This window comes from Taudactylus pleione, unplaced genomic scaffold, assembly GCF_031769625.1.
Source record: "Taudactylus pleione unplaced genomic scaffold, aTauple2 ptg000397bl, whole genome shotgun sequence".
NCBI classification, from domain to species: Eukaryota; Metazoa; Chordata; class Amphibia; order Anura; family Myobatrachidae; genus Taudactylus; species Taudactylus pleione.
In genome coordinates this window covers 7749531-7764350 of record NW_028284799.1, presented here as the reverse complement: position 1 = coordinate 7764350, position 14820 = coordinate 7749531, and the positions used below count along the sequence as shown (strand labels likewise).

The window sequence follows — 14820 nt, the reverse complement described above, 5'->3', positions numbered from 1 at the left end:
TGTACAGCCGTCAAACAATACATTGTCCTGACCACTGGCTGGTGTGTACACATTATATTGTCTGTGAATCACGTCATTCACAGATATACTGCGTCAGCCTTACAGCACGGCAGATGTGCAATATATCTGAAAGATATATATCATGCACATCTGCCTGTGTACGGGCAACTGACTAACCCACCCATATGCTGGTTGCAGGAACCAGCAACAATGACGTCATAACTGGTTCCTGCGGCCAAACATGTCTGTCGGCTGATTGGTAGGTCTGTATGAACAGCTGCATACGTACCAAATTGGCCGGCCAGCCTTCTGATCCGTTGGCAAAGTGTGTACCCCATACTTGGAAAGCATAGACTACACAAAAACTAAAACCTTAAACTGAGGTGTACTTCCATTCAAACGCACAAAGAGTCCTATGTAAAGCAAATATTAAATTGTTATATACTAATTTTTTACATAAAAAAACTTGATGAATAGCAATCTGTAATGGCATATCAAAACCACAGTGTAAATGAAATGACTCACAATAATGAATATACTAGTGTAAACAATGCAATTCTCTTTTTGGAATGGGCAGCCAGCAGCTGTTGGCACTGACCTTTCTATTGTGTTGCCTGGGATCTACACCCTTTGGCATGGAGTTTAGCGGTTTTAGTTGTTGTTATGTTTCCTTGATGTTTTCTTTTAAGAAAACAGCCACTTGAACTCCATATTATGTTGTGTTTTTAATAAGTTCATGCTACATACCTTTAAAAATAAATATATTAAATGTATCAAAATATGTAATGTGGTACTAATTAAAAATACTTTTAAAACACTAATGCAGTGGTTTCCAAACTTTCTTGAAGCATGGAACCCTAGAATTTCAGCATTTTTTTTCACAGCATCCCTAGAACAGAAGTCTTCTTGAGAGATTCAGCAAAAATATTAAATTAAGTAAATTGTGCTTACCTGACATCCTTATGTTCAGTTATGTAGTTGTGGACAGGGTTGTGCTTCTGCTCGTCCACATAATTTATGGCTGACCGCAATCACAACTGGTTTTACCTATCACAATGACCATAAATAAATTAATTTGGTCCTGGACGACCAACCCGTGGGACCCCTGCAAGTGACCCAGGGTGCTATGGCACCTAGTTTGGAAACCACTGCACTAAGGGCCTGGTTCATTACAGATCGCAACTGCGAATGAAATAGCGATTACGCACACAGTTCAACTGTGATAGTATGCTAATCCATTGCGATCGCTATGCCGCCACACTACATAAGGACGCTCGCTTTACCTTACACACATGCGGAATATTTAGCAAGACTGCGAAAACATCTGTACAATACAGTACCATCGCAGCCTCACGCACACTTGCACAAGCTCTGACCCTACTCAGGAATTGCTAACTTCAGTGCACGCTATCAGGCCCCAGGCTGTGAATGAGGCATCGCAGTGGATAATTTATGCACGCCTACGTTTCTCCGACCACTCTCCCCATCACCACCCACAAACAGCACTTCCTGTCAATCACTCTGCGATGGGTCTGCGTGGTCACCGCGGTCACAGTCCTGATCGCAGTGGCCGGTTCCCGCCTGCGCACTGCGATGCATGGGCAGTATGCAACAATCGGCCGATTGTGTGCGTATTAGCAGTTACGTTCATTGCTGAATCAGGCCCTAAGGCTCTTTTCTCTAGCAGTATTCAAACAAAAACTACATTTAAAATAAAAACATCATTATTTTATATATTTTGAACCACAATGTCTATAATAATTCACAGTTCTATGTTGAGTTTTGTTATTTTTGCATTTACATAGAGTTAAGAGCACCCAGGAAAATGAAGAACTCCATATTAAAGACATACAAGAAAACATTAAGCTACGAGAAAAGACATTTTTTGAGATGGAGTCATTTCTACCCAAGAAAAATGGGTAAGGAACATGTGTCAATATTCTTGATTTCCACAGTATAGCAATAGGATAACTAGCACAAATTATAACCTACCTACGTCCTCAAGATGTCACCAACCTACATTAAGTAATCATTTTATTGAAATACATTCTAGGTCATTTGGTCATCATCTTAGGGACAAAATAATAGTGTAGTATTGATGTATCCTTCTGAAAATACAGTTATGCGAATCACTAAGCAATATGATAAATGAGAGGCTTTATACCAAAGGATAAGCGATTTTCACTTCGTATAATTATCTATTTTCTGTTATGTTTTTATGCGGTATTGTTGACTACAGCTATAGAGTAATGATATTATAAACTTGTGTTTTACTTCTTTTTACTAAGTTTTAATATAAATGTTGGGTTGCATTTTACGTTTGAAGGCTGACAAGCAATAAAAATTTATACATTCAAGTGTTGACTTGGTGTCTTTAAAATAAATATGGCACTGTATACGGGTGTGGTTTAAAAGATTGACAGTCAATCGGTCTACACCAGATGGTCGACATGGACAAAATGTCGATTGGTACAAATGGTCGACAGGTTCAAATGGTCAACATAAAAATGATCGAGATAAGATTTTTTTTTTCTAAATGTTTTATTTAAATTTAATCCTAACCCTAAGTCTCCCCCTAGTGCCTAATTCTAACCCTCTACTTGGTGCCTAACCCTAAACGTCCCGCTAGTGCCTAAACCTAACCTAACCCTAATCCTCTCCCTAGTGCCTAACCTTAACTGTACCCTCCATCAGTCTAAAGATGTCTACACACTATGCCATATTTTACACGATTCGCCAGATTTTGACGCCTCGGAACGACAAATCTTGTAAAATATGTCCAAATCGTGAGTGTCCACTCATGATCACAATGCCGATGCGTGTACCCGCTGGTCATACATCGCATTTTCAGATCTTGCGTGCTGCAGGTAGGATCTGGCAATCTCGGACATGATGACGTGTGGATCTTATGTGTGTTTGCACTCACAATCTATCGTACGATCTATCGTCCATTCCGTCACTTGACTGACATACCTCTGTACACGCCCAGTCTCCATTTTGTGCAGCATCGTGACTTGGATGAAGACGGACGCAATTCCTTGTTCAGCACACCTGATCGCGCGTCCTGACTATTTGGTGAGTATTTGATACTAGTGCTGCTGAGCAGCAATGTATATGCAAACCCTGTCCGCCAATGAATATGCCTGACTCATACTCCACCATTGTGACCCACCCACTGACCACCTATGTGTATAATGCATGAAACTGACCACCTATGTGTATAATGCATGAAACTGACCACCTATGTGTATAATGCATGAAACTGACCCCCTATGTGTATAATGCATCACCCACCCACTGACCACCTATGTGTATAATGCATCACCCACCCACTGACCACCTATGTGTATAATGCATCACCCACCCACTGACCACCTATGTGTATAATGCATGAAACTGACCACCTATGTGTATAATGCATCACCCACCCACTGACCACCTATGTGTATAATGCATCACCCACCCACTGACCACCTATGTGTATAATGCATCACCCACCCACTGACCACCTATGTGTATAATGCATGACCCCACCCACCCACTCAATGACCTATGTGTATAATGCTTGACTCACTCAACTGACCGCCTATGTGTATAATCCATGACCCACCCACCCACAGACCACCTATGTGTATAATGCATCACCCACCCACTGACCACCTATGTGTATAATGCATCACCCACCCACTGACCACCTATGTGTATAATGCATCACCCACCCACTGACCACCTATGTGTATAATGCATGAAACTGACCACCTATGTGTATAATGCATCACCCACCCACTGACCACCTATGTGTATAATGCATCACCCACCCACTGACCACCTATGTGTATAATGCATCACCCACCCACTGACCACCTATGTGTATAATGCATGACCCCACCCACCCACTCAATGACCTATGTGTATAATGCTTGACTCACTCAACTGACCGCCTATGTGTATAATCCATGACCCACCCACCCACAGACCACCTATGTGTATAATGCATCACCCACCCACTGACCACCTATGTGTATAATGCATCACCCACCCACTGACCACCTATGTGTATAATGCATCACCCACCCACTGACCACCTATGTGTATAATGCATGACCCCACCCACCCATTCAATGACCTATGTGTATAATGCTTGACTCACTCAACTGACCGCCTATGTGTATAATCCATGACCCACCCACCCACAGACCACCTATGTGTATAATGCATCACCCACCCACTGACCACCTATGTGTATAATGCATCACCCACCCACTGACCACCTATGTGTATAATGCATCACCCACCCACTGACCACCTATGTGTATAATGCATGAAACTGACCACCTATGTGTATAATGCATCACCCACCCACTGACCACCTATGTGTATAATGCATCACCCACCCACTGACCACCTATGTGTATAATGCATCACCCACCCACTGACCACCTATGTGTATAATGCATGACCCCACCCACCCACTCAATGACCTATGTGTATAATGCTTGACTCACTCAACTGACCGCCTATGTGTATAATCCATGACCCACCCACCCACCCACAGACCACCTATGTGTATAATGCATCACCCACCCACTGACCACCTATGTGTATAATGCATCACCCACCCACTGACCACCTATGTGTATAATGCATCACCCACCCACTGACCACCTATGTGTATAATGCATCACCCACCCACTGACCACCTATGTGTATAATGCATCACCCACCCACTGACCACCTATGTGTATAATGCATCACCCACCCACTGACCACCTATGTGTATAATGCATCACCCACCCACTGACCACCTATGTGTATAATGCATGACCCCACCCACCCACTCAATGACCTATGTGTATAATGCATGACTCGCTCAACTGACCGCCTATGTGTATAATCCATGACCCACCCACCCACAGACCACCTATGTGTATAATGCATCACCGACCCACTGACCACCTATGTGAATAATGCATCACCCACCGACCACCTATGTGTATAATGCATCACCCACCGACCACCTATGTGTAATGTGTCTATATATTATATATTTAAATCAGATATTGCACAGAATAAAATAATTGACTGAATTTTTTACAATTTTATTGTAAAATGCAATGTGGATAAAAATGCCAAACCAAATCAAAAACAACTAAAAATGTAAACTATACACAACATTACTAAACAACCAAACATATCAACATTAAAAATATTTTAAACTAACCAAACTATTAAAATTATGAGCACATTGTATGCGTCCACATTTTTATTTCGTTTTTTTTTTTCCCCTAGCGATGTCTTTGAATAAGGACCGTGAGTTTATCACCTGCTTCCTGGAGTGTTTGGAGGCAAAGTAGTGTCTATGGAGGGTTAGCTGTCGCGACTATTCCAATAAGACAAAAAAACTATTGGCATTGGAGACATTTTTTGAATCTAGCCGACAATGCTGTACTGATGCATCCGTGAAATGGGTGCAAAATAAAATCCAAAATCTCCGTACAGTCTTTGTCAAAGGACGAAAGAAGGTGGAGGAGTCCAAACGTTCTGGAGCGTCCGCTGATGACTAGAAAAAAAAATAGATTTTGTTTAAAACATGAACATTAATTTTTTTTTTCTTTTATTTCAATACAGACTCCAACACAAGAACTGGAATTGGCGTCTACGCCTGATTTAAGCATCATTGGTGACAGTGAGGGGGATGTGTCGATATCCCCATGCCCACCACTCCCAGCACCTACCGGACCTTCCTAGCAAAAGAGAAAGCGCCCTGGGAAAAACCAGCAAAGCAGGGAGCCTGCAGACAATTTTTTACAGCAGGCAAAAGAGCTTGCTAGAGCCACCTAGATTACCGTATATACTCGAGTATAAGTCGACCCGAATATAAGCCGAGGTACCTAATTTTACCACAAAAAACTGGGAAAACTTATTGACTCGAGTATAAGCCAGCAGCTACTGGTAGTAATCCCTCCCCTGGTACTGCCCCCAGTAGTAATATTCCCCCCCCTGGTAGTGCCCCCAGTAGTAATACCCCCTGGTAGTGCCCCCAGTATTAATACCCCCCCTTGGTAGTGTCCCCAGTAGCAATATCCCCCCCGGTAGTGCCCCCAGTATTAATCCCCCCTGGTACTGCCCCAGTAGTAATCCCCCCCCCCCAGGTACTGTCCCCTGTAGTAATATTCCCCCCTGGTAGTGCCCCCAGTAGTAATACCCCCCCTTGGTAGTGCCCCCAGTAGCAATATCCCCCCATGGTAGTGCCCCCAGTATTAATCCCCCCCTGGTAGTGCCCCCAGTAGTAATTCCCCCCCCCGCCTGGTACTGCCCCCAGTAGTAGCCCCCCCAGTAGAGAGAGATGTAATTAAAAAAAAAAACAGTTACCTGAAACTCCCACTCCTGGTCCCGACGCTTCCACCGGCTCCTCCGGCTGCTTTGCATTATGGGAGAGACTTCGTCATGATGACGTCTCTCCCATTACCCACTGCGGGAGCCGGAAGATGGCTCCCGCAGTGGGAGCAGCAGCAGCCGATGAGAGTCTGACAGACTCTCATCGGCTGCTGATTACAACAAACACACAGCTGCGTTGCCGGCTCCGGCGGCTGTGTGTTTGGCAGTGTGTAGTGCTGACCGAACTCCGTCCGGTCAGCGCTACACACGCGGTACAGCTGTGTCACAGAGACACAGTCTGCACCGCGGCCCGCATGGTACACTACTCAGCTGCGTACCATGCGGCCATGACTCGAGTAGAAGCCGAGGGGGGGCTTTTTCAGCACAAAAAATGTGCTGAAAAACTCGGCTTATACTCGAGTATATACGGTACGTCACCTTTCATATAAATAGCACCATGCGGCAAATGAGTACTGAAACACAAACCAAATTCCAGCGCCAGGTATACGAGTTGCTCATCAGGGCATTGCAAAATAATTTGTATCCAGCTACCTATATTGGTGACACACTGCCCTGCCCACCTGCCCCAACCGCCTCTGTGATGGCTCCATCCCAGTCGGAGCTACTCCCCCACCCAATAACCCTCCCACTGCAAGCCAGGCTTTATAAATACCCTTTTAGATGCCAAGGAGGATATTCCAGGGTTTTACGAAATCTACATTTTTATTGTTGTTGCTGCCTGCAGTCTCCCCATATTTATCACTCCCAATACCTACTTGGTATACGGGAGAGACTACGCTGATTGGGCACGGTCAATACATACATGGTGCAAGGACACATTGTTGGGAGCCGGAGCCAATCCGGCATCTGACCCACAGTATACCATAGAGCAGGCTAGGTATTGGGACTGATCACAGTTTGATGGTAATGCAGTTTTACATTATAAAGGTATATAGCAGCCTTATTTAAAATTCAAACTTGCAAAGTTATTTATTCCATGTTTGGAATGCAAATGTTATACTGTTGTCATAAAGACAGTTTTATTACTCGCAGCCAGATTGGTAGCAAATTGTACACTGTTTTAAAATGTTTATACAGTACTTTTCTGCATTTCCCCAAAAAAAAATAAAAAAAAAAATTTTTCTTCACAAGAAACAAATGCGTACTGTTTTTTTTTTTTTTGTTTGTTTGTTTTTCCTGACCTTTCAAAACTGGTACTGCAGAACTTTGACAATAGCCCTGCAGATCTCCGGAATGATGACTCTCAAAGTCTGAGGGGATATAAGGGTCCCAAACTACAGGTCTTCCAGTGACCTTCCTGTAGCCAGGTACCTCAGGGCAGCCACCAGCCCCTCCTCAGCAGGGATTGCCCTCCAAAGCTTAATATCCTGCTTCTGGATATAGGGGATCACCAGACTCTGCAACTCCTGGAAGGTGTCGTCATCCATGTGCAGGAAGTTGCGATAGTCGTCCGGATTGTTCTCCCGAATCTCCATCAGCAGAGACATGTGAGAGCGAGTATCCCTCTGCATCAGCCACTCCTTGTCCCAGCATGCTCTCCTCCTTTGCTGGGCCCTCTCCTTCAACACCTTAACCCCAGCAAAGGCAAGCAGAACTCTATACCGATAGGGATCCATCAGCACAGAATGCAGGATAGAAAACACACTTTGTTGAGCCAGGCAAAACAAAGTAGAGCACAATAGCATTGTACAGCGTTCAGCAGGTATACACTAAGCCTCACTAGTCACAGAGCAGAAGTGCACAGACCTAAAATGGCTTCCGCTTTATATACCCCCTACTTAAGCCCGCCTATTATTTACATTTCTGGGAATGCTAGCAAATCGTGAGGTGTTTGGTAAACTAACGAATTATTGTGCACAATCTCGCGATTTGGACATCGGACATAGTGCATGTTAGATCATGGGTCAACTTGGACACTTTTTACACCAAATCGTGCCCATGACTGCCAGGGAGAGTTCAAGGGAAATCTGAGACGATATCGCATCATGAGCACATCGCATAGTGTGTAGGCACCTTCATCCTATACTTCCCCCAGGTGCCTAACCCTAACATTAAAAATAAAAAAACATGCCGATCATTTGAACCTGTTGACCTTTTGTCCATGTCGACCTTTTAACCCTGTCGATCTTTTGCACTGCTGACCTTTTTGTCCTGTCGACCCATTCAATGTCTATCTTTCATCCGGATACAAGGCATACAATATTTTCCTGAGATTATGTTTTAAATTTGCTGTTTAATTTCCATGCATCATTGATATTAAGAACTGGACAATGTTAGAAAACAGTAATAAGTTGATGTCCGTCTATAGTCGAGGGAATTTATCGTATTCATAGTTTATGTTCAATTTCAGATTGTACCTAAGTCTGGTACTGGGAAACGTGAATGTGACACTCCTGAGCAAGCTGTCTAAGTAAGTAAAACAGGCACTTTTTGGTGTTTTTGTTTAATGTCAGAGAACTGTTTGAATTAATATTTTTTCAGAACTGGACACACAGAATAAGATTTGATGAAGTAGGAGGGTTAAGGTGCATATCCACTTGCCGATAGAGGAACGACAGTACGATTACAACATTGGTGCTCTACTATAAAATGGTGCTCTACTATATTAAACAAAGTTCATCCAATTGTACCCGATTAACCGGGAAGCCGACAGACGGAATCCTGACCGCCGGCTTCCCGACTGTCTAATCCCGGCAAGGGTTAAATGACAGGCGTCGAGAACCTGACGCCTGTCATTTTACCCACGCCAGGAGCCCGACGCCCAGCATCCCGATCGAAGGTAAGCCGGAAACGAACAGCCTTGGGGAGGGGGGGGGAGGGTTGGGCACCCCCCCCCTTCCCTGGGAGACTTGGTTTTAGGAAGCGGGGTAGGGGAGGTTAGGTCTAGGCACTTAGAGGGGAGTTAGGGTTAGGCACTGGGGGGAGGCTAGGTTTAGCACCCCTAAGGGAGGGTTAGGAGGGGGAGAGGGATAGGGGTACTTACCTTTTTTTAGCTGGCGGGATCTTCACCCCTGCCGGGCTTCCGATGTCTGGATTTGAACCGCCGGCGGTAAATCATACCGATCCCGATTAACCAATAGGCTTATCAGACTGCAGCTTAGGGTGCAGGGCCTTGGGGGGCACCAGATGTTGTTTGCACTAGTGCAGCAATCCTCAAACTGTGGGTTGCAACCCCAAAGTGGGTCGCGGCCATCTCAGCTTGGGGTCTTGACTCACATAGGGTCAGGGCGATGACTCCTCAGATCACTCAGCCAGTGATCTGATGAGGCTGAAATCAGTTGAAATATCTGTTCCTTCAGACTCCTCGGATCACTGGCTGAGAGATCTGAGGAGTCATCAAACAGCCACATCCCAATGCTCAGCATGTCCTGCCCTCCATCCAAGCAGCAATCAGCAGCCCGCCTCCACCCCAGTGCTCAGCGTCTCCTGTCCTCCCAGCAGCAGTCAACAGCCCCGCCCCCCACTCCAGTCGTCAGCATCTCCTGTCCTCCCTCCCAGCAGTAGTCAGCCTGGCCCCCATCCTAGTGTTCATTGTCTCATGTCCTCCCTCCCACCTGGCAGCAGTCAGCAGCGTTCAGACTCAGAGGAGCCAGCTGTGAAGTACTCGCAGCCTGGGGTGGGGGGGGGGGGGGGGCACAGAATGTGTGATGATTGCTGTAGAAAGGGAAGAAACAGCAGCAGAGGAGCAAGGAGCACAGACCCTATGCGGGAACAGGGGAGCCCACAGTGTGGAATGTGGAGGGAACAGAAACCCCCCCCCCACATGTATAAAACACCAATTGGTTCTCCTTGTCACTCACTTCCTCCTTCCTGTCACCCACCTCCTCTACCTGCAACCCTCTGCCCCATCACCTGCTGCCTCCCCCTGTCACTCTCTGCCTCCGGCTACCTCCCACTGCCTTCCCAATCACCCTCTGCTTCTCCCTGCCACCCACTGCCTCTCCATCACCCTCTACCTCCACCCTGTCACCCTCTGTTTCTCCCTGTCACCCCACTGCATTCCAAGTCACCCTTTGCCTTCCACTGCCTCCCCAGCCACCCACTCTCTCCCCAGTCATTCTCTTCCTCTTCTTGCAGGGACCGGGTCTTCGAAAGGAGCTTGTCCCTGCTATGTGTAAGAAATGAAGTGATCGCATTAGAGATCACTTCACTTCTGTTTTGCGCCCTCCGCAGTGCTACTGTGTATGCATTGTCTGCTGACCACGCATGTGTAGTGACCAGTCTGCGTTAACTTGCTAGGGTCCTGTAATAATTTTTGTTATATGGGGTCCCAGAGCTAAAACGTTTGAGAACCCCTGCACTAGTGTTTCCTCTTCAGTCCCTACCAGTTATAACTGACCTGTACCACCACCCATCTGCCTGCCCTTTAAATTCATGGATATCTTCTAGAGACTCCATGCATACTCCCTGTCACGGAACCAGCATGTAGACTGAGAGGAGCTGGGAGGAGCATACTGATATATGCTGTCTGCCAAGGACTACATTATTATTATTACATTATTATTATTATTATTATTATTATTATCCTTTATTTATATGGCCACAAAGGTTCCGCAGTGCCTTACACAGTACATAAATGAGCACGCAAGAAAAGTAATTAATAGTAATTAGGGGTGAGCGGGTTCGGATTTCTGAAATCCGAACCCCCCCGAGCCCCCCCGATCCGAGTCCGATCCGAGTCAGGCTCGACTTTTCCCGCCTGACTCGGATCTGACATCGAGGCAAAACGTCATCATCCCGCCTTCCGAGTCTCGCGGGTTTTGGATCCTATATAAGGTACCCGCGTCGGCGCCATTTTCTCACTCGGCTGTGGACAGTGAAGAGGGAGGGTGGGAGTTAGTGCTGTGTAGTGTAGTGTAGTGTAGTGCTGCTGTTGTCCACTACTTCAAAGTCCATAGGGGCTGGCTGTGTTGTGCTGTGCTGCTGTTGTTAATAGGGGCTGTGTCCACTACTTCAAAGTCCATAGGGGCTGGCTGGACTGTGTTGTGCAGTCAGTTCTCCATAGGGGCTGTGTCCACTCCAAAGTCCTGTGCAGTGTCCCAGTCCTAAAGGGGTGCTGTAGTGTTGTCCAGGGGGTGCTCTGTCCATCAGGGGTGCTCCCCCCAAGTGCTAAAAAAATAATATATTTTCTGTGTTTGTGAATTGTGTGCGCAGTAGCCGCACGTGCATCAACAAAGTAGTGCCAAGCGTGCGCCTGTGTCATAAGTAAAGGGCCGGCTGGCTTGACCGTTAAAGGGTGCTGTAACCCCCGAAAGTACACTCCAGTCCAAACCAAAAAAAAATTATTTTCTGTGTTTGTGAATTGTGTGCGCAGTAGCCGCACGTGCATCAACAAAGTAGTGCCAAGCGTGCGCCTGTGTCATAAGTAAAGGGCCGGCTGGCTTGACCGTTAAGGGTGCTGTAACCCCCGAAAGTACACTCCAGTCCAAACCTAAAAAAAAATTATTTTCTGTGTTTGTGAATTGTGTGCGCAGTAGCCGCACGTGCATCAACAAAGTAGTGCCAAGAGTGCCCCTGTGTCATAAGTAAAGGGCCGGCTGGCTTGACCGTTAAAGGGTGCTGTAACCCCCGAAAGTACACTCCAGTCCAAACCAAAAAAAAATTATTTTCTGTGTTTGTGAATTGTGTGCGCAGTAGCCGCACGTGCATCAACAAAGTAGTGCCAAGCGTGCGCCTGTGTCATAAGTAAAGGGCCGGCTGGCTTGACCGTTAAAGGGTGCTGTAACCCCTGAAAGTACACTCCAGTCCAAACCAAAAAAAAATTATTTTCTGTGTTTGTGAATTGTGTGCGCAGTAGCCGCACGTGCATCAACAAAGTAGTGTCAAGCGTGCGCCTGTGTCATAAGTAAAGGGCCGGCTGGCTTGACCGTTAAGGGTGCTGTAACCCCCGAAAGTACACTCCAGTCCAAACCAAAAAAAAAATTATTTTCTGTGTTTGTGAATTGTGTGCGCAGTAGCCGCACGTGCATCAACAAAGTAGTGCCAAGCGTGCGCCTGTGTCATAAGTAAAGGGCCGGCTGGCTTGACCGTTAAGGGTGCTGTAACCCCCGAAAGTACACTCCAGTCCAAACCAAAAAAAAAATTATTTTCTGTGTTTGTGAATTGTGTGCGCAGTAGCCGCACGTGCATCAACAAAGTAGTGCCAAGCGTGCGCCTGTGTCATAAGTAAAGGGCCGGCTGGCTTGACCGTTAAGGGTGCTGTAACCCCCGAAAGTACACTCCAGTCCAAACCTAAAAAAAAATTATTTTCTGTGTTTGTGAATTGTGTGCGCAGTAGCCGCACGTGCATCAACAAAGTAGTGCCAAGCGTGCGCCTGTGTCATAAGTAAAGGGCCGGCTGGCTTGACCGTTAAAGGGTGCTGTAACCCCCGAAAGTACACTCCAGTCCAAACCAAAAAAAAATTATTTTCTGTGTTTGTGAATTGTGTGCGCAGTAGCCGCACGTGCATCAACAAAGTAGTGCCAAGCGTGCGCCTGTGTCATAAGTAAAGGGCCGGCTGGCTTGACCGTTAAGGGTGCTGTAACCCCCGAAAGTACACTCCAGTCCAAACCAAAAAAAAATTATTTTCTGTGTTTGTGAATTGTGTGCGCAGTAGCCGCACGTGCATCAACAAAGTAGTGCCAAGCGTGCGCCTGTGTCATAAGTAAAGGGCCGGCTGGCTTGACCGTTAAAGGGTGCTGTAACCCCCAAAGTACACTCCAGTCCAAACCAAAAAAAAATTATTTTCTGTGTTTGTGAATTGTGTGCGCAGTAGCCGCACGTGCATCAACAAAGTAGTGCCAAGAGTGCGCCTGTGTCATAAGTAAAGGGCCGGCTGGCTTGACCGTTAAAGGGTGCTGTAACCCACAAAGTACACTCCAGTCCGAACCAAAAAAAAATTTATTTTCTGTGTTTAGCCGCACGTATATATCAAATCGATATAACATAAATGGAGGACCAAACTTTCTCCGATAAAAATAAAATAGAGAAAGATCAAGAACCACTTCCTCCTAGTGCTGAAGCTGCTGCCACTAGTCATGACATAGACGATAACATGCCATCAACGTCGTCTGCCAAGGCCGATGCCCAATGTCATAGTAGAGGGCACATACAATCCCAAATGGCAAAGTTCAGGAAAATGACCTTGAAAAAGACATTTAAATCAGCTGAAGAGAAACGTAAACTTGCCAATATGCCATTTACGACACGGAGTGGCAAGGAACGGCTAAGGTCGATCCCTAGTATGTTCATGACTAGTGGTTCAGCTTCACATGACGATGGAAGCACTCCTCCCACTAAAAAAATCAAAAGAGTTAAGCTGGCAAAAGCACAGCGAAGAACTGTGCTTTCTAAGAAGATATCACAAATCCCCAAAGAGAGTCCAAGTGTGGTGGTGGTTGCGATGCCTGACCTTCCCAGCACTGGACGGGAAGAGGTGGCTCTTTCCACCATTTGCACGCCCCCTGCAAGTGCTGAAAGGAGCACCCACAGTCCACTTGCTGATATGCAAATTGAAGATGTCACTGTTGAAGAACAACAGGATGAGGATACTGGTGTAGCTGGCGCTGAGGAGGAAGTTGGCGAGGAGGATTCTGATGGTGATGTGGTTTGTTTAAATCAGGCTCCGGGGGAGACAGTTGTTGTCCGTGGGATGAAAAAGCCCATCACGGTCATGCCTGGGCAGAAGACCAAACATTCCACCTCTTTGGTCTGGCAATATTTCTATCCAAATCCGGACAACAACTGTCTTGCCATATGTACCATATGTAAAGGTGAAATAAGTAGGGGTAGGGACGTCAACCACCTAGGAACATCCTCCCTTATACGGCACCTGCAGCGCGTTCATAAAAAGTTACTGTCAAGTTCAGAAACTTTGGCTCAGACCGTAAGCAGTCCAGGGACACCTAAATCCCGTTGTCCTGTTGTATCCAAGCGCCTGCAAACCACACCGTCAACTCCCTCCTCGTCAATTTCCTCCTTAGTCAGGATCGGAAGTAGTCCTGCAGGCCATATCACTGGCATGACTGACTCTCCTATCCGGGATTCCTCCGGAGGATCCTGCATTGCTACGCCTACTGCTGCCGCTGCTGCTGTTGCTGCTGCTGCTGGGAGTCGTTCATCATCCCAGAGAGGAAGTAGGAACACCACTACTTTTACTAAACAATTGACCCTCCAACAGTCCTTAGCGAGGAGGATGAAGTACGACAGCAGTCATCCTGAAGCAAAACGTATAACTGAGGCCTTGACTGCTATGTTGGTGTTAGACGTGCGTCCGGTATCCGCCATTAGTGCAGTGGGATTTAGACAATTGATGGAGGTAGTGTGTCCCCGGTTCCAAATCCCGTCTAGATTCCACTTCACTAGGCAGGCGATACCGAGACTGTACAGAAACGTCAGAAAAAGTGTCCTCAGTGTCCTGAAAAATGCCGTTGTACACAATG

The 14820-nt window shown here is 46.3% G+C and overlaps 1 protein-coding gene across 1 annotated transcript in view; it reads left to right on the top strand.

The window, feature by feature from the left end:
• TMEM120A (transmembrane protein 120A) overlaps positions 1-14820 on the top strand; it is a 64407-nt gene that overhangs the window by 22282 nt on the left and 27305 nt on the right. The window contains exons 3-4 of the mRNA XM_088446393.1: positions 1806-1919; positions 8750-8809. Coding sequence (XP_088302519.1) covers positions 1806-1919; positions 8750-8809 — 174 coding nt within the window. The remainder of the gene's footprint in view (positions 1-1805; positions 1920-8749; positions 8810-14820) is intronic.